The 20,945-nt window shown below is 46.6% G+C and overlaps 1 protein-coding gene across 2 annotated transcripts in view; it reads left to right on the top strand.

The window, feature by feature from the left end:
* The window catches only part of ABCC1 (ATP binding cassette subfamily C member 1 (ABCC1 blood group)), a 2,255,476-nt gene that overhangs the window by 879,918 nt on the left and 1,354,613 nt on the right, over positions 1-20,945 (top strand). For both annotated transcript variants that reach the window (XM_069647115.1, XM_069647114.1), the window contains exon 15: positions 11,891-11,960. In XM_069647115.1, the coding sequence (XP_069503216.1) occupies positions 11,891-11,960 (70 nt within the window). The remainder of the gene's footprint in view (positions 1-11,890; positions 11,961-20,945) is intronic.

The raw sequence follows: 20,945 nt of genomic DNA, 5'->3' as shown, positions 1-20,945 counted from the left end.
ATGATCTCTTACTAGGGGACCCCTCAACTCGAATCCACATAACTGAAGCTATAAAGCAGTACTTCAGAGAGCATGATACTGGCAATGTGGGATACAATATAGTATGGGATACCACTAAGACAGTAATCAGGGGTCATTTGATTGACAGGGTCGCCCAGAAGGGAACAGCCAGAAGGGTACTAAAAGCCCAATTAGAGGGGGAGGTCCGCCTGCTAGAGGCAATGCAAGGAGAGGGGATCACGACGCTCCCTTGGGGATCTGCAAATAGTGAGGAAAGCGTTGGAGGCACACCACATGGCGAGGGCAGCACACTATATGATTACAAAGCAATATTTCTATACGAAGGGGAACAAAGCTAATAAATGATTAGCGGCTAAATTGAAAAAGCAATCAAAACTAAATAGGATAGACACCTTGTGGGACGGTACGGACAGATGTGTCTCCTCAGAGGAAGGTAAACTCCACATTATTGAGAACGTCTTTAGGGAACAGGCAGCCCCCCCCCCCCCCCCCGATGCCGCGGACTCACAAACCACGAAAAATGTATATTAAATGCACAACTCCCACAAACTCTTGTGACCCCTTGGAGGAACCTGTAACTGCTCAGGAAGTCGAAAGGGCAATCAAATCCCTTCCTCTCAATAAGGCCCCGGTCCCAGATGGGTTTACGAATAAATGTTAAAAAGTATTCAGTGCAGAGCTTATACCCCACCTCACGAAGCTCTTTAACTCATTATGGAATGCAGGATCGGTCATGCAGATGGTGGCAGAATCTGCCACGACTGATTTTGAAGCCGGGAACATTTCCTACAGAATGCACGTCCTACCGACCTATAGCATTACTCAATGCGGACGTGAAGATTTACAGCAAAATTATAGCTCGCCGCCTGGGTGAGGTCCTGCTGCTAATAATAGATAGGGATCAAACAGGGTTTATTCAAGGCCGATCTGCACATGACAATATTTGTCTGGCAATTGACCTGCTAGCCCTGGCCCCTACAATCCCGGTCACCCTCTCGCTCCTGTCCCTAGATCCCCATAGGGCTTTTCACAGCATGTCGTGGGAATATTTGGGCCTAGTCCTAAAGGGGTTTGGTTTTGGTCGAAGTTCTCCAGACTGATTCTTTCAAACTTCCATATCCCATCAACTCGTGTGCAGGTCAATTTTCAGTGTTCCAAACAGATAGCTTTAGGTAGGGGAACTAGGCAAGGTTGCCCTTTATCCCCATTGGTGTACACAATGGCGTTGGAACCCGTAGCCCAGCAGATCCGCCTTCACCCAAAGATCCAGGGATTCGAATTCGGAGGCAGTGTCACAAAATTGTGCTATATGTGGATGACGAGCTTTGCTTCTTGACGGAGGCTCCCAGCTCCCTTCCCGTTCTTAAGGACTTGCTGGCCCAATTTGCAATGATTTCCGGATTCACGATAATTACGGCAAAGTCAATGGGTATGGGCTTAACGGAATCCCCTTCCACTTTATCTACTCTTCAGAATGCATAGCCCTTCCAATAGAAGGCCACAGACATCACTTACCTGGGTGTGCGCTTGACTCCAACGTATGCTGGGCTGATGAAAGCCAATATTCCCATCACTTAAAGGAATCCAAAGTTTCCTTTAAAAAGGTGGGCCTCACACGAGATATCATGGCTCAGACGTATCAGTGCAATTAAAATGTCCCTACTCCCAAGACTCCTATACACATTTCATGCCCTACCAATAATGATCCCAGAGCGGGACCTTCTTGAGTTACAAAAGGAAATATACGACATGGGAAAAATCCTAGACTCCCGTGTAAGCTTCTCACGAGGGGGAAAGTGCAGGGAAGCTTGGGGCTTCCTTCAATCTAGCGGTACTATCGAGCGGCCCAAATAGCCGTAATACTGGGATGGACCGACGCAACAGAACCACCCACATGGCATGACATCAAGCAGACAGCAATCTATTCCGCTTTGAAACATTTGCCGTTTCTCCCAAGAGAAGCTCATAACATGCAAGGCCCTCTCCTGCCCACCATGACAACACTCCGATGTTGGGATAAAGCCTGTGCACAAAGAGACTTTACATCAGACCTTGGCCCATTCTCCCCTATCACACAGAACTAAGCCTTCACCCTAGGTCTCCAACCCAATTCCTCCCATCTCTGGTCAACTGGAAAACCCTGAAGAATATGAGACCTTTAAAATAACAACTTACCCCTAACTTTTGGACAGTGCAAAGAAAAATTCAAACTCCCGGAAACGGATAGATTCAAATACATACAGCTTTGCCACTGGGTAACTAATCTGAGCGTAATGCAGGCAGCCACTAGGCCCCCAATCGGAATAGAACAGCCTTAGAGGGTCAACAATCCCATAAAATAGCCACCTGTTACCGTCTCTTGGAGAACGTCCTGCCAGACTACATGTTAGCGTGGGAAAGGGAACTGGGGGGTGACGATTCCCCAGGAGTCCTGGCAAAAGATACAGGATAGAGCCCACAGGACTTCATGCTGCACTACCGTAAGAGAAGGGGCCCTTAAACTCTGCTTCCGCGGTTACTTGTCCCCACATAGACTACATGCAATGAACCCAGACTACCCGGACACATGCTGGCACGGATGAGGGGGGGGGGGGCGACTTGGATCACTTGTGGTGGTACTGCCCCATCCTACAATTCTTTTGGCTGGAGATAAGATTGAAGATCGGAGAGATCTCTGGCACCTTGCTCCTTTTAGACCCACAAATCCTGTTGCTGGGCGACTCTCCGGAGGATGGATCCTTCCCGATGTCTGGCCCTAGAGCTGAACTGATCTCTCAGCTACTCATGGGCGGTCGACTCACACGGGCCCGCTTCTGGAAAGACATGGAGGGTACTCGTATCGCGTACTGGTGGGCAAAAGTTTGGGAACTTTTGGGATGGAAAAACTTACAGCCACGATTGAAGGGAAGCTGCCGAAATTTCCCGCATAATGGGGCCATTCTTGGAATATGTAGTCGAAAGGCAACATATGTTCTCCAGCAGTGGATCTTTCATATATTCAGATGCTTGAATATTCCCTGTCAGACTGGCAATCCTCTGTGATATTAATTATTAAAACATTTTTTTTTAATATACATACACTGCCAACTAGCAGTGCATGTACATAGACTATTGTAGTCTATGAGCCATTCTATTGTGTAGTCGCTCCACCTCACTTTGGTCCTTTATGGCCCCAACCAATGAGGTGGCAGGGCTTAAGTTCCACCCCCTGCAGCCATGTTCAGATTTTTCACTGCAGTCTGACAAAGGGAATCCTCAAGCTCTGAGCTTTTCAAATCTTTTCTACTTTTGTGTGGAATATATTTCTTTCAAATATATTCTGCTGTCATGATCTCTGCTTCCAAAAGGTCAGGGTTTTCCCAACTCCCTTGGAAGCAGATCCATAACCCAGGTTCCGAGTGCCAACCAGTCCCAATTGGGACCTTTTGGACCCAGTCCTGGCGCCAGTGGCACCAGGCTCATAAATATGCCCAGTCCCAGCGCTGGAAGCGCCGGGCTCATAATGCTTGGGTGGACTTACCTGCAGCAGACCATGCTGCTTACTTGCCTGCCAGTTGAGCCTCTGATCCTCTTCTGTTTGGAACTACTTTTCCTGTTGGGTGGGGCAGGAGCCACTCCCTAGATTCAGAACACTGGAACTCTTCTGGAAAGCAGGAACTCTTTTCTTACCTAGGCGTGGCTGTGGAAGGAGATACCTAAGCACTACAGGAGGCTATTTAAACCACACCCGATGGATGAATCTTGCTTTGCGTTATTCTGCATCCTCTGCAGCAGAACGCTCATCGTGTCTTGTGCATCTGATCCTGGGCCTAAGGAAAAAGGCTTACCATCCTGAATCCAGTCTTCAGCAACACCTATAAAGACAAGAAAGAACAGGTTAGCATTACGGTCTTCAGTGACAGCTCTTCACTTACCTGGTCCATCGGCTGTCACCAACGCCTCGCGCTGCATTCCGGCATCTGAAAGACAAAAGCTTACCAACTCTTCTCACGCTCCGGAGGCCTTCGGCGCTGCATCCCGCATTTGAAAGACAAAACAAGGTGCGTTTAAAGACATTGGGGAACTTTAATACTCACGTGCCATTACTCCTTTCCACATCTAACCCAGTGGGTATTCCGGCACCCTGCAGCCGCTCCGAACTTGTACCTGCAAAATAAAAAGACAGAGCGCATCGTGAAGCAGGCAACAAGCGCTTACTTACGTGCTTCCAGGCGCTTCTATTCATCACACGGGCTCCATCTTCAACTCACTTCAGCCCGTCATCCGCCATCGCCGGAACCCTGCAAAACAAGAAACATCATTACTAAAGACTTTAAAGACATTAGAATTATTCGAAACTTACCGTTCGTGCAGTAAACGACGGACAGCAGTCCTCTGAAGTCAAGAGGCCTGCTCCCCTTATCCAGTGAAGAAACTGGTTGCAGAACCCTGCCCCGAGGCAGATGGAGAGCACAGCGTTCACTTACCTAAGGTGAGAGCGTTAACCTTTGGTGTTCTACAGGAGAAGAGAAAGGGAAGAAGAGAGACATTCAATAACCCAGTTCCTTAATCCCATATTTTCTATCTGCAGACATCTTACCCTTCAAGTCAGACATACAGTGCACAGAGGTCCAGCCCAAAGAGCCAGCCGTGTGTTACACATCACCTTTGAAGATACGGTCTACGCCCAGTCAAGACCGGCGCCTCTACGGGAATCAGGTGAGCGTTACATCTGCTTTGTTCCCCTGCTTAGGGGCTTTTGTCTCAGTGAAACCTTGAGACAGAAAACGGTTGTTTTCACTACAAAATCGTCATGTGAAATTTCTCTTCAGAAATGGCTGCACCTCAGGCTGTCAAGAAGCCTTCCCTGTTCAGGGACTGCACGAGGTGCAAGAAGAAACTGGTTTACATGAAAGACCCACACGAGCATTGCATTTGTCTGTACCCACATGACATCCCGAAATGCGATATTTGTAAAACATTTTCCACCAAGACTCTTCAGATCAGGCATAGAAGACTCCTTTTACACCTGGAAGCCAGGGATCAATCTTCGGGCGAAGAGTCTGTCAGGACAGCTCCTGTCCAATCCAGCATTCCATCTGAGAGGCAAACTTCAAAGAGAAGGTCCTCTTCAGTGGAAAGGAGTTCCTCTCCCATAGCTAAAAGCAAGAGGAAGGTGGAGTTGATACCCTTTCTGCCTCCACTGGACTCATCAAGCCAGAAGAAGTCGTACTCATCAGCAAAATCTACCTCCAGAGGTAAGGAGGAGTTTGCAAAAAACCAGGGGGGGGGGGGGGGGGGGGGGGTCAGTCGTTGACGAAGAAAAGACACCATTCGGCCACAAGGCATTCATCCACAACGCACTTGTCCACGGAGCACTCGTCAACGGCCAAACCACATTTGTCGCCGGGATCCAAAGCACATCCGTCAGCGGAAGCACAGTCCACGGGATGCTCGTCAGCGAAGATAGCATTGCCCACAACACCGTTGGCTAGACCACAAGTTCCTGCAGATACGGAGGAATTGGAGTCCGAGGCGCCATGTGCACACAAAACACCGGTCATTGAAGACAATCTCCTTGAGGGTACTGAAGCTTAACCACTGGTACAGCAAGTTTCACCTCTAGGGGACATGGCAGAACTCCCTGATGTAATTTTCCAGGAAGAATGTTCAGATGCAGAAGTGGTGGAAGAGAGACCTGGCCCCTTCCCGAAACAGTCCTTCTTGGCTGCTGTCCACGCAAGAGGCTGAATATCCTCATGACCCGATACTTATGTTATCTGTACAGAGGATTGTAGAGCAATTCTACAGACGTCAAAGGAGAAGGATGTCCCGACTGATCCCATAGAATTGGAAAACCTTCGGAGAGACTCCTCTCCAATTCTAGGCACATCAGGAAGTTGACCTCACAGGGGTAGGCCTCAAAAGCGGACGAGATCACCGGAACCTGCTCGAAGACCTAGGAGCAGCACTACTGTGCTTCACCGACAAGAGTCCCATCACCACAGTCATCACATAGACTTCGATCTCCGGATGGAGATCCAACAATGATGCCGTCCACCATTTCGGTTTCAGATTGGCAGGAGGATCCTTTTAGAAAATTCTCTGCCCCAGAAGAAGGAGAAATAACACAGGAGCCTGACGCAACCAATGAGTGGGATGACTATGTAGTCGAGAAGCCCAGGAGGAGAGATTCACCAGACGAGGCCTCACCGCCGGATGATCTGGTTTCCTTCCACACCATAATAGGCAAAGCTGCAGAATTGTTTAAAATTCAGGTTGCATCAGAGGAAAGGAAACCGGTGCTTTATGAGCACAGGGACAAACGCAGGGGAGCAGTGACCACCATCCCTCTCCTCGACACCATCTGAGAGTCCGGATCCAAGATCGTATCTACGCCATTACCTACTCCGGCTCTGGTGTCCAGACTAGAGAAGAAATATAAAGCTCCAGAGTCTGCACCACTTTGAGAGGTCACACGAAACCAGACTCGATTAATCACAGTGGCAGCAAGAAAGAAACTCGCCAATCCCGCCTCACCCTTGTCGGCACCACCAGACATAGACGGCGTAAACTGGAAGCCATGGGCATGAAGGTATCATCTTCTGCATCGCTCACCATCAGAGCGCGTAATGCACTGGCCATGACCGCAAGGTTCGATCACAAGCTTTGGATCCGTATGTCTAAATTGGCGAAGCAGCTACCACCAGAGCTCCAGAAAGAGGCTAGGTCAATAATCACTGATGGTGAAGCAACATCAGATCATATGATCGACGCAGCGGTTGATGTGGCCAAATCAGGCTTCAGACAGATGGCGCATGGCACAGTACTCAGAAGGCAGGCCTGGATGAAGGCTACTAATTTTAGGCCTGAAGTGCAAGTGCAGATATTAGACATGCCCTTTGATGGACAAGATCTCTTTGGAAAGAAGATAGACGACCATCTGAAGGGAATCAAAGCAGACACAGCCCGAGCCATCAGTTCTTTGAAGGACAAAAATAAGGACTAGCGATCTTTTTCGTCCCTTTAGAGGCGCATCTTCCAAATTCAGAGGACACGGTCGCTCCTCGTATGGGCAGAAAGCACAAGGCGGCACATATCAAGACAATAAATATCAGTCGTCCAACAGATACGCCCATAGGGGCAGGCATGGCTCCGCCCAAGGGAAGTCACAAGGCAAGCAAAACTGACTATCACTTTCCCCTCAACGCCACACCCTGGTGGGGGGGGGGAAGCCAGTTCTTCCAGCGCTGGCAGTCAATTACATCGGACAAATGGGTGTTGCAGGTGATCCGAAAGGGTCACACCTTAGAATTTCTAGACCAACCTCCTTCCCTGCCTCCAACTTCGTGCAGGGTGCATGTTATGGCAAGTCATGTCCAAGGTGCAAAAACTACTCCAGAAGGCAGCGGTACAACCAGTGCTGTACACTCAGAGGGGAAAGGGTTTCTACTCCCGCTTCTTCCTCATCAGAAAGAAAAACAGTCAATGGTGGTCCATCTTAGACCTGAGGGCACTCAACAAATGTATCAAACGCGTAACATTCAAGATGGTGGCTTTACAAGGGGTGCTACCGTGGTTAAACAAGCACGACTTCTTGGCTACTTTAGACTTGGAGGACTCGTACTTCCATGTGCAGATCCATCCAGCACACAGACAGTTCCTCAGGTTCACGGTGGGAGAGCTTCATTTTCAGTTTCGAGTGCTCCCGTTCGGGCTAAAATCGTCACCGAAAGTTTTCACAAAATGCTTGGCGCCTGTAGCCGCGTGTCTCAGGAGGGCAGGAACGGAAGTCTTTCCTTACCTGGACAATTGGCTGATAAAAGCAAGTTCCGCTGCAAGGGCTCGCTCAGCAGTGTCGAGGACTATCAGCCTCCTAAAAGAGTTGGGTTTTCCCATAAACAACACAAAGTCCTGCCCCGTTCCCAGCAAAACAGCTCTCTTCCTGGGAGCGAGCTTGATACCAGCATTCCCAGGGTGAGGCCATCGACAGAAAGGGTAGCAGCGATTCTACGCTCAACATCGAGTTTCCTGGAGAAAGAGACATCTGTACGCTCTTACAAATCCCTTCTGGGCATGATGTCATCGTGCATATTGCTCATACCAAACTGCAGGCTACGCATGAGACCGGTTCAGGAGGCCCTGGACCACCATGGAAACAAGCTCTCAGTGATAGCTGGCCGAGTGCTTACAGTCCAAACAGACAACACAACCACCATGCACTACACAAGCAGGGAGGCACAAGGTCAGAAGTCCTATCACAGGAAGCCCAACAGCTATGGGTATGGGCCTAACACCACAAAGTGCAAATCAAGGCAGAGCATCTTCCTGGAGTGGACAATGTCCTAGCGGACAGACCAAGCAGGGAATACACGTCGTCCCACGAGTAGGAACTAGACGAAAAGGAAACCCAACTGATTTTTGCCTTATTGGGCCACCCGTATATCGACCTTTTTGTCACCAGGAACAACAAAGTGCAAGAGGTTTGCCTCGAGATACCTGGAGTACCAATCACTGGGAGACGCTTAGTCAGTGAATTGGACAGGGAAGCTCCTCTATGCCTTTCCTCCCATTCCCCTCATGGCGAGGGTACTTCGCAGGGTGAAAGAATAGGATTGTTCTATGATCCTAATCGCACCAGATTGGGAGCGGCAAGTCTGGTACTCGGTGCTGAAGCATTTATCCCATCGGCCCCCGATTTGCCTCAAGAGGCATCAATATCTGTTGACACAACAGAACCACAAGGTCCTCCACCACGACCCAAGGAGCCCATCTCTCAAGGCATGGTTCCCGAGCAGCGCAAACTGATGAACCTGAAGCTACCATCAGAATGCTGGGATATCAGGTCCACGAGAGCCCCTTCGACGCAAGTTACCTACACCAGGAAATGGACCCGTTTCTCCAAAATGGTGCGAGAACTTGGCGATCGATCCTCTCACGGTCTCGGTTGATCAGGTTCTGCCCTACTTGTTGTACCTTGCTAAGTCAGGGCTATCATTGCCCTCCATCAAGGTCCATCTGTCAGCCATAGCGGCGTACACAACAACCCCAGAGATGCAATCCTTGCTTTCTTTACCAGCGGTTAAAGTTTTCCTGAAAGGGCTGATGCGTACTTATTCTCCTACGCCTTCACCAGTTCCGAACTGGAGCCTCAACACTGTCTTGACAGCCCTCATGCAACCTACCTTCGAACCCATACACAGATGCGAAGTGAAATTCTTGTCCTGGAAAACAGCTTTTCTGATAGCCATCACATCAGCCAGAAGGATCAGTGAGTTACAAGCTTTGTCTTCCGAGCCTCTGTTTACTTTGTTACAGAAGGACCGCGTCATCTTAAGGCCACACCTAAGTTCCTACCCAAGGTGCGTTCGGAGATGACACTCACTGAGCGCATTGTTTTACCAACCTTTTTCCAGAATCACGCTTCTGAAGCGGAAAGAACATTACATTCTCTAGACGTTTCTAAAGTATGGAAGTTTTATTTACAGAGAACCAAGGAGTTCCGCTCCTCAAACCGACTGTTCATTGCCTTCTCTGGCCGTACCAAAGGTCAACATATCTCTAAGCAAAGTCTGGCATGCTGGGTATCGTCTTGCATCACCCACTGCCATCAGATGAAAGGTAAGCCTCTAATTACACCGCTATCTGCACACTCCACCAGAAGAATGGCGCCATCAACAGCATTCCGCGCAGGGGTTGCCTTGAAGGACATATGCAGAGCCGCCATGTGGAGCACTCTGCACACCTTCGCGAAACACTACTGCCTGGCTGAAGACACCAACAAAGAAACTGCATTTGGACAGGCAGTGCTCCGCCATCTCTAAGTCATAAGGTAGGACCAGCCTCCTTTCCCACCTTTCCCGAGGTATGTAACTGCATGGCAAAGGTTTGATCAGAAATGTTTTTGCTGTATTTATGCATATATGTAATGATGGTGGCATGTTTAACTGCTTGGTATTCTATTCAAACATCTGAATCTATGAAAGATCCAATGCTGGAGAAGTCTGTTACTTACCTGTAACTGTATTTCTCCAGCATTGGTATCTTTCATAGATTCACATGCGCCGCCCGCCTCCCCTGAGAGGTTGCTCCTATGCTTGGCATCCATCATAATGTAACATCTACGGTTCAAAATCTGAAGATGGCTGCTGGGGGCGGAGCTTAAGTCCTGCCACCTCATTGGTTGGGGCCCTAAAGGACCAAAGTGAGGTGGAGGGACTACACAATAGAATGGCTCATAGACTACAATGGGCTTATGTACATGCACTGCTAGTCGGCAGTGTATGTATATGAAAAAAATATTTGTAATAATATCACTGAGGCTTCCGAGTCTGACGGTGAATATTCAAGCGCTGAATCTTTGAAAGATACCAATGCTGGAGAAATACAGTTACAGGTAAGTAACTAAGACTTTTCAGCCAAGAATTTAGAAATCTCTTGTGAATCCGTGATAATGGATATGTTGAATAGGACCTGGACAAGATGTATTTAAAGTGGTAGGAAGAGTCTTTTTGTGTTTTTTTGTTTTTTTCCTTCATTTCTTTTCCCTCTCCTAGATTTCCGTACTTAAACTAGTTACTCCTATCCTGTTCTCACTAGCGTGAACATGGTTTTACGAGGAACGTGTATACTGTTAGTTCAAATGAAGTTTTGATGCAATAATGCATGACAGTTGTTACTGCTTTATTATTGGTTTACATTATGTGATGTATTTCATGTTGATCGAGATTTCAATAAAAAATAACTTGTTAAAAAAAAAAAATATTCACAAGGGAGCATTTTCTCAGTTTTTCCAACCATAATATTGGCATGTTGACTTAAAGCCTCATCTGCAACGTGGTAGCAGCTACTATGATTGTCAAGGGCTACAATAAAATCACTGCATAATCAGTCAGTCCACTGTTCGTTCCAGGAATGGCTCTTTTCATCGATGGAGGATCATACACGTTGGAGCTAAAGACAGAGTACCCTGTAATCTGAATGTTACTAGTGGTAGAAGTAACTCTTCTACCTCACTGGCTTCTAAACCGCTTGAAATGAAATTTGCTGCTTTGAACTATCAGGGCAACTTTGTTCTGGAAGCAGACTAAGCAGTAATATTCAGTCCGACAATTAAATTCTGTGACATGTAATCTGATCCTTGTTTGCATTTTCTGGCGACCTATAATGTAAGTGTGTTGTGTTTTTAGCACTTCAGCAATAGCTTCTTTAAACCAACCCATCCATCCCTTTTACATTTTTTATGAACATTTTCTTTATTTTGGTGGGCTTTAAAGTTTGTATATTTTGTTGTTTCCTCTTAACTTACCTTGCTGCTCCTTACACACTGCTGGTACAAGATGGTCCATACCACACTAAACCCCTCAACTGTCCTCTGCACCAGCCCCCTCTGCTTCCTTCTATCTCATCTCCCTTCCCAAGGATGTCTTAAGCTACTCTTGTGTCAATGGTTTTACAATTGTTGAATGGCTCATTATAGAGCAGTAAAATAACTTATGCATCCTGATATTTTTAACTGACCCATCTATCCTTCCTGTTATGTTTTTCTGGAAGATAAATGGTCTCATAGTTTTAGTAAAAATTAGCCAGCCGTAAAGTACTGTATTTGATTTTACAGACCACTATGCTTTAGCAGTGCAATTGTCTTTGAAACAGTGTCGGGGGGGGTCAGGGGGTGTCACCTGAACCCTACGGCAGCCTTCTTTTAGGAACTTGAGGAAGATCCCAACCCTTGAGATCAAGCATTAGAGAAGTCAAATGTTATTCTTGGCCAGTTTTAAAGAAAGTTTTGGGTCCATATGGAATTGTTCTCTGCTTTAATAAGATTTTGTAAATTAATATGTACCTATTGCATTGGATAAAAATATTTTCCCACATTTTTCTCTTACAGCCGATGGAAGCATCACTGTTAAAGATGCTACATTCTCTTGGTCCAGAAGTGATCCTGCATCTCTGAAAGAGTAAGGTTTGCTGCTGTTTGGCAGCACACATCCAACTTTTAAAATGTGCTTACTTGAAATGAGCTATTGGGACACTTGGTTAGGTTTTGGCAGAAACTGTAATATTTTTGTATTTGTGTTCATAAACATTACACAATTTAACAAACCAATTACATTTTTCCAAACTTCCTTAAGTTCAACTGTGTACTATCTATAGATTTGCAAAACAATATTTAACATTTCATCATCTCTATATCATCCCTATATTAACTTAATTCTCATAAACTCATAAAAAATTAACAAAAAAAGCCTTCCTTAAACCAAACTTGCACACTATCCCATGCAAATTAACTTGTAACGGTTTTACCATCTGGAGAGGTGAGGCAGCTAGTTACTGAGCGGGCCATTTTAAAGCCACTCTAACCTGTTATTTTAGCAATCTACTGCAATCAGTAGTTTATGGCTCTGCTGCTATTGTGCAATTGTGTTTAATAATGTTTTAACTGTGTGATTACCCACTGCCGTGGGGACTTTTTCCAGTCAGGACACCGCATTGTGGGCAGCCCTCTCTCGACCTTTGTGAGGGGGCGGGCTTGGCTTCCCCTCCCTCCAGCTATCTGCATTTTGTTCCTCTTTCACTGTCAGCGTAGTGGACGGGTGCAGCGGGCGTGCCGCCAGCGTGCCAAACGTAAGCTTGTCTGTGCCCGTCCGTGTTTCGGCCGGGGAGGGCCATCAACGTATCTCTTTCACTTGCACTTGCCCCCACCCTGACTAGATTCCCGCTTGGCTGGAGTAGCAGCCTCATGGATTCTAAAACCGCTCCTTCAGATAGATAATTAAGAGTTGCCTAACCTGGACTGCTTTTCCCTACTGTTATTGAATACCAGCTCGCTCCCTGCACATGCAGACGAAATAAGGTCCCTGCTTGAAGATCATCGTCCTGCATTATTATGTCTTACAGACATGGTTGCAGGGGAGCTCGGCCCCCTCTCTTGTACAAGCTGTCCCTTCAGGCTTTTGCATCCTACAGTAGATCGCCAGCAACCTCATCATGGGGGTGGAATTGCAGTCATTTATAGTGCTGAATTTACTATAACCCAACTTGACTGCCCCCATGACATCCCCATGGAGGCTCTTTTTTTTAGTTGTTATTTCATCGACAAGCACCTGCCAATTGCTCCTTATATATCGCCGCCCTGGCTCTCAAAGTATCTTTCTGGACCGATTCCCTGATTTATTGGCCACTTTTCAGGTGCAATATACTCATCTGGTAGTGTTGGGTGATTTCAACTTGAAATTTAATCTACCCAGAACCCCAGTTCTTGAATTATTTGTTGATTGCTTGTCAGATCTCAACATGTTAAAAGCCCTACACATAAACTAGGCAACATGCTGGATCTGATTTTTGCTAAAGAATCATTCTTGACTATCCAGTCTATTGGACCTATACTGTGGTCAGATCACTTCCTAGTCTCTTGTATGCTGGAAGTAAAATCTGGCAGAGTTCCTGGCATACTGCAGACACCCAAAGAATGGTTACCTCGATCCGTGCCAAATGCTGTACCGCCAGAGTGACCTCACTGTCCCTTCATTGTCATTTTTAGAGGCTGCTAATATGGCTGCCCCCTTGCGCCTGGTCCAGCCTCGTAGGCTGCCATCTGAACCGTGATTTACGGACCTCTTGAGGGACGCTCATCTTAAATTGTGACATGCTGAACGTAAATGACGGAGTACTTATGACCCCGCCAAAAAATACAAAACCTGTTCAAGAGCTTACTCTGCTACCATCAAAGCATCTAACGCTATATATTGCACTACTAAGATAGAATCCTCTTTATGTCAGCCAGGGCCCTTTTTTCTACAGTTAAGGCTCTCTCCTCGTCGGAGAAATTGACCCCTACCGTTACTCCTACTGAAGAGCTATGTGCCGCCTTGTCACAATATTTTATCGTGAAGATCGAGGCCATCTAAAAAAAAAAACGCTTTGATAGCTACTACAACTTCTCCTGCTGCAGATAACTTCTACCACCACTCACTCTGCAACGAAGAGTTGGTCAACTTTTCCCAGATTCTCTCAAGAGACAGTTTTAGCTGCCATTCAAAAAATTAAATCCTACTCCCCTTCTGATGCCATCCCTTTACGGATTATGAAAGACATCGCCCCGGATCTCCTTTCTGAGATCACAGGAGTCATTAATGACTCTTGTCAGGTTGGAATGGTACCGCAGGAATTGAAGGCAGCCTAGCTAATTACCCTAGGTAATACCCCTTTTGAAAAAAAAACATCCTTGGACCCCACAGTTCTATCTAATTTCCACCCAATTTCACTTCTCCATATTTTATCTAAACTCCTAGAGTCACTGGTGCCACCTCTGCTCTCTACTTTTCTTGGGTCCTCTAATCTTCTGGATCCTGCTCAGTCAGGCTTTCGACCAGGCAGAGGCATTGAGCGCCTACTGGTCGCTGTCTAGGATGACATGGCCAGGCTGGTTGATGCAGGTGGAATGGGCGTCTTGATCCTGTTAGACCTTTCAGCAGTGTTTGACACAGTCGACCACTCCATTCTATTATCCCACCTGGCCTAGTTAGTTTTATCTGGGAAAGTACTGGCCTGGTTCATGTCATTCCTGGTGGATCGTACCCAGACCCTCTCTATGCCACCTTTTCTTTCTGCTCCGTGCCACCTCAGTTGTGGAGTTCCACAAGAGTCCTCCTTGTCTCCAATCTTATTTAACATCTCTAATTGGGCCATTGTATGTTTGTTCTGCTACGTCGGCATCAGATGCTACTTGTACGCTGACGACACTCAAATACTGATCCGACTAGATCTCGATGAGGCTGACGTGTCGTCATGCCTGCGGGAGTGTCTGACAGCCGTGGGAGCGTGGATGCACTGCATTTGGCTCAAACGGGCTGTCCTCCTAATCCCACTCTTTGGGTGTCTTCCTTCTAGCATGTATTTCTGGGGGTTATCCTCTCAGCACCATCATCTATGGACAAACAAGTTACAGCGTTGTGTCAAGCTGGCCATGTCCAGTTAAACAATTTAAAGAAGGTTCTTCCCATGATTCCTGCTTCACTGCATCCGCCAGTGGTGGCAGCCATGGTGATATTGCGTTTAGATTACTGCAACTCCTTGCATTTGGCTCAACCTAAGGGCCTGATACAATGGCTGCAGAATCTGGCAGCACGTGTAGCTACTGGCACGCCTTTCGGTGCACACATCTCCTGTGCTTCGCGCCCTCCATTGGCTTCCGATGACCCCAACTGGTCAATTTTAAGGCACTGTGTATTGTTCATCGCGCCCTTCATTATCAGGGCGCTGAGTGCATCCAAGCTAAGTTTACCCGCTACCATCCTAGCCGTAACCTACACTCCATCTCGACCCATCGGTTGGTGGTTCCAATGTATAAGCGGTCTCGAGTGGGTGGTCAGGTGTTTTCCGTTGCTGCTGTGGTTCTGTGGAACGATTTCCTCCTTTCTATCAAAAAAAAATTTGAATTACTTATCTTTTAGAAAGGCTGTTAAAACCTACTTATTTTAGGATTAGCTGCGCTCTGTCCGCCTGCTGCCTCTTTCCTATAGCGCCAAGATACCCTTGGGTGATTGTGCGCTTTACAAGTTCTATCGTCCACACATTTTTCTAAGCAAATCCTGTGATGATTAATTAAGGTCTCACAGTGGATTACTAGGTGTTTTAAAGCTTCAATGTTATCCCCATAGTGGTAACACATATTACTCTGTCTAATCTTTTCCAGAGGTGTCCATTTTCACTCGTGGGCAACAAATTAAACCGGAAGCGCAAAATGGCTCTTCCAAACTTCCTGTTTGAAAATCTTATGAGATAGGAAGCAACATCCCCTAGTTTCCTCTGACAGCCCAACTGATCAGATAATATATTTCCCCAAATCATTGCAATTATTGCACCAGTCTACTCTCCAATATGTTTTTGTGCAAATTTAAATCTTTTAAAAACTTGTGTAAATATAATCTCCTTTACATAAATAATGGAATTGAAAAGGAGTGTGGGTGCCCCTCTACTGAGAACGAACATGGGTCCAATACACTGTACAATGGAATGTGTTCCACTCAGGAGGATCTACAACCATGTGTTTGCTCACTGCACCCTTCACAGAGAAGTATCCATTTGCATATCAGTCTTTGTCCCACCCACACGGGCTGCCCAGCACCGAAATGATAGGCATGTTTTGGCCTTGTTGGGCGGCCTCAGTGAGGAAAAGCTGCACCTTTCTAAGGCACAGTGAGCAAGGTGTCCACGTCTGGTGGAAGGTACTATTTTTCCTTAATAAAATGTTAGAATCGGGATCAAAGAACATTCTCCAAATATTCTGTTAAAGTGCTTCAATTGTAACAAAATTTGCTTCACTTTTTTCCTATAAAGGCTTTTGTAACACCAACTTACACAGTTGTGAATATATTTTTAACCCAACTATTTCATTTATTAGTTCTACTCTATGGATGGAACAAAAAATTGCTTCCACAAAACTATCCCGTAACTTGAACCTAGTCCTAAAAGGTTGCACGCTTGTTAGTAATGTAATGCTCTGAAGTAAATTGTGCTTGCATCTATGTTCAAATGGATTCCTTCCTCCCAAAGATTCCTCATCTTTATTTTATCTGCAGTGCCAGCTGTCTTTGGAAACTTTTTCACTATCAGGGGGCGCTGTGCGGCTATGCTCGGTACATCTGTGCTCCATGCGACGTTGGGTCCATTCTATATGGAGAGCCACTGCATCCCATGACCATAGTCCATTTTTTCCATGTGTTCTGTATGATTTTGCTTTTAATATTTTTTTACTGTCATGCCTCCAGCTTCAATCCCTGCACGGATTGTGAGATACAAATGTATCTCTCTGATCCTCAAAGTATTTCTTTATACAACCTGGGGGAAGAGCACAAGCTGCAGAATTGCAATCCGCGCCAGTCCATGCACCCAAAAGCTTTAAGGGAACATGCTGCAAACAGATTTACCTTTTCTCACGGCAGTGACAAAAAGGACTCTATCGAAGTTGCTGGTTACAGAGAAGAGGATAGAGGCAATATCTAGCACAGAAGGACAAGAAGAAGCAGCACTGCAAGAGTCCCGCTCCCCATGCAGCTTCTTGTGGCACCACTCCTCTTCATCAAAGAAGTCATTGTTCCGGAGACTCCTGAGTTGATTTGGCCCCACAAGTACCATTCTCCCCGCCCCCCATCATCTACCCCGGTGGAATGGGAGAACTTCCAGCTTATGATGCTTGAAATCATTGTGAAGGCCCAAGAGCTGAAGGCTTTGGTCACTGTGCTGACTGCATCCATGGGGCCCACTGTACTTGAAGGAGCCACCAGGGACCCCTTGGGAAACCTCGACTGCATCCCAGTGGACTCTGCAGGTCTCACCTCCCATGATGCTCTGCCTTCCGGCATCAAACTCCGGAGGCTGACCCCCCTCACCTCTGCGCCATTCGGCACTGAAGCACCGCTGAAGTATGCCTCACTTCCTATGGGCAAGGCCATGTCAAAGGTGATCTTATCCTGTTGGGCAAGAACCACTTTGCCCCAGAAACGTGAGAGGCGTCCCAGAGGAATTCTACAGCAAGGGGGAGAATCTCATGGCGGTGGTCTCCAAACATCAGGAGATCAGCAGCCTCAACACCTCCCCCGAGCTGGACATCCTTCTACCGCCAGCTCCGTGAAGGCCTCATATGTCTTTCTAAAAGATGCCCCAGGCGGTGGAAACACTGTTTGTTAGTGCAGACTAGGCCTAAGGGCCAGTCCAATCTGACTGAGCTGCTGAATGAAGGCCCTATGAGGGAGACCTTACAGCCATTTAACTTAGTAGTACAAGCCCCATTCTTGCACGCCTGGGAGTAGCCAACCTTCGTCACTATGGTGGAAGCACCACCAGCATCCCCCTAATCTGGCTGTTACTTCCACATATGCCTTCCCAGGGAGCCTGCTGGTTCACGTTATGACAGAAAGCCTGAAGACTACCTGCTTAGCCATTGTGAGGGTGAGTAAGAAGTTTGGCACTTGCACAGGAGGCCACTTCACTTTCTCTTCTGGATATTGTTAGTTCATTGGCTACTCTTTTGCTGATGGACTCAATTTTAGGGCAATATGTCAGACCACATTGTGAGTCTGACTGCGTTTTTGCTGCGTCTCACATGGTGGTACCTGACTTCCCACGAGCCTGAGAGTCCATTATAGTACCCATACTTAAATCCAACGAAACCCTGCTTGAATGTGGCTCCTCCCGACCTTTATCAATGGTGGATCAGGATTGTAAAATCCTTACGGCCCTCCTTGCAAACAGACTGAAAAATGTAATGGGTGTTTTGATAAGCCTAAATAAGACTGGCTATGTTCCAGGCAGGAACACCTCCTGGAACCTCCAAAGGCTGCACCACATTGACAGGATCCTCCCCCTTGAGAAGCATTGTGCGATAGCTTAGCTGAACTCCATCAAGGCATTCGACTCAGATGATACTGGCTGTATGCCACTTTACAGCAGTTTGGTATTTAGAAGGGGTTTCTGAAATGGGTGCAGCTGGTCTATGCTAGGCCCATGGCCAGAGGGAAAACCGGCAGGCAAATTTCTATGGGATGGGAACTTTAAAATGGTAACAAACAGGGATGCCCGCTATCTCCAATGCTATTCATTGCCGCCCTGGAGCCACCTGCAGCATTCCTATGGGAGAGCACGTGGATGCTGGCATCCCTATAGTTGGGGTTATGCATGTGATATCACTGTATGTCGCCATGTTCCTTTACACACAGCACCCCAAGGTCAATCTACAGTACATATTGGATGTTTTGGATCGCTTTGCTGAGCTCTCAGGCATAACTATTAGCGGTGACATATCAAGCCTTTTCCAGCTTGCAGGCCTGGGAGGGCTGAGCAGTGATCAACTTCCCAGTTTGGAACTGAAATGGTGAACTGACACTTTGATAACTTGGATTAAAAACGTGGCACGATTTCAAGACCTCACACGAACGCACACAGCTCTGGATAAAGTGAAGAAATCTATTGATTTCTTGTCGATGGTGGGCAGGGCGGTCCCGCTAAAAATGGTTGTTCTCCCCTGCCTCTATGCCACTTCATGAATTTTCCCTTTAACATACCCAAGAGGTTTTTAAATAGATTGGATTCCATAACGAGGAGATTTATATGGGGAGGGAACAGGAATAGAATCGTATTGAGCACGCTTCAAAGGACCTACGAGAACGGTGGGATCAGGATACCTAATTTTGAGCTCTACTACCTCGCCAGGCAGCTGGAATTCATAGTGGGATGACTGGCTGATCTGCCGTTGGACACAATGCTCTTGAAGCCCTCAGTCTGACAATATTACCTGAAAGGGCTGCTGTGGATACCTGAGGTCCAGCTCACCCAGGTGCCACCTCTCCTGGCACTGGGTTAGATGCTGTGGCAAGAGATTTGGAAGCTCTTAGATGTCAGGGACCCGTACTCCCCACAAGTACCCCTGATCGCTGTACTGGCTAAACAACCAAGCTGCATACAGGGATTCAGATTCAGGAAATACTGGGAATTCAATGGGGTGGCAACACTAGAAGACCTACTTCAGGACAGAAAGCAGACTGATTTTGCTGCACTTTGTGAACGGTTCATCATACACAGGGGCCAATTCTTACTATGTGAGCCTGATACAGGAAATCGAAAATAGATGGCCAGATTTCATGGTGGCATAGATGGCGACCCAGTGTTGGAGACAATGTACAATATATCGAAGGGTGGCCATGTGGTCTCCAGATTTTACGAGTTTTTCCTGAACAAACATCTTACATTAGACATTGGGGTATGGGCTAAGTGGGAGGTAGACTTGGACAGGACGTTTTCGGGCACTGAGTGGTTGTGAATATCGCTTTATATGAAACAAGTCTCAATGGCCAGGTTTAAACTCACAGCTATAGGTTACAAATGGGACATACATAACCCCCCCATAAGATATCCCAGTTCCGAGGTACAGAGTGGTTTGTTCCAGACTCACAGACTTTGATGCAGACATTCTTCAGATGTTTTGGACTTGCCCTGTAATAAAGGAGTTCTGGTTAGGGATTGCGAACAGGGTGTCCAGAGGCGGTATAGCCATGCACGCATGGTCCCCAGTGGCCTGCTTAGTGGGGTTTTTCCCACGCAAGCGAGGAGATGCACATATCACACAAATGAAAATCTAATTTGTGTGCTAGCCAAGTACAGAATTGTAATGGCCTGGAAGTCAGCAGTAGGCCCTAGCTTTAAGGTGTTGTGGGGTGACGTAGAGAGAAGGGTCATGGCTGAAACTGCTGTATGGCACAGAGCGGTGTATAGACGATTGAGAGGTGTTAGTGAAGTGAGGTTGTAGCATCATGGAATACACGGAGACTGGAAATGTTTGCCCCCCTTGGATGTAGCACCCACACAGAAATGATCATACTGTAAAGTTCAATTTTTTATGCCAATGCTTGTTGATCCATGTTGAGTGGAAGTGAGGGGCATTATCAGAGGTGTAAATAAACAAATGGATCGTTAGTTCAGAACAAGTAGTAGGCACTGTTGGTAAGTTTGCAAGTTAGTTTTTGTGTTGCTTATCGGCATATTATTCACGCTTTGCATAGGTTACTGTACATTGCCTTAAATATATTATGATGCCTTTCACTGTAACCACTGTAATATGTACACAAGTAAAAAAAATAGTTTAAAAAAAACAATACTGAGATCTAAAGCACATCATGTTACTGTCTGCAAAGTAATGTCCTTATATGGCAAACTTGAGAACACAGAAATTAACCGAATAGTATAGTTGAACACAAACCTCGAAGACTGTAGAGCAGGGGGCTGCAACCTGTGGCAGTCCAGATGTTTTGGACTACAACCCCTGTCTGTCTCCATTTGGAGAATAAAATACTATTTGATCCTAAGCAAATAACTCCATTTTGCTGTTTTGGGATTTTTTGTCGAATTAGAGTGCACTTGGAAACGATCAGACCACCAGTATACTTTGC

This window comes from Ambystoma mexicanum, chromosome 2q (genome assembly GCF_040938575.1).
Source record: "Ambystoma mexicanum isolate Mex_15411 chromosome 2q, UKY_AmexF1_1, whole genome shotgun sequence".
Taxonomy (NCBI): Eukaryota; Metazoa; Chordata; class Amphibia; order Caudata; family Ambystomatidae; genus Ambystoma; species Ambystoma mexicanum.
Note: the sequence above shows the minus strand (reverse complement) of the source record. Positions and strands in the feature narration are given on the sequence as shown.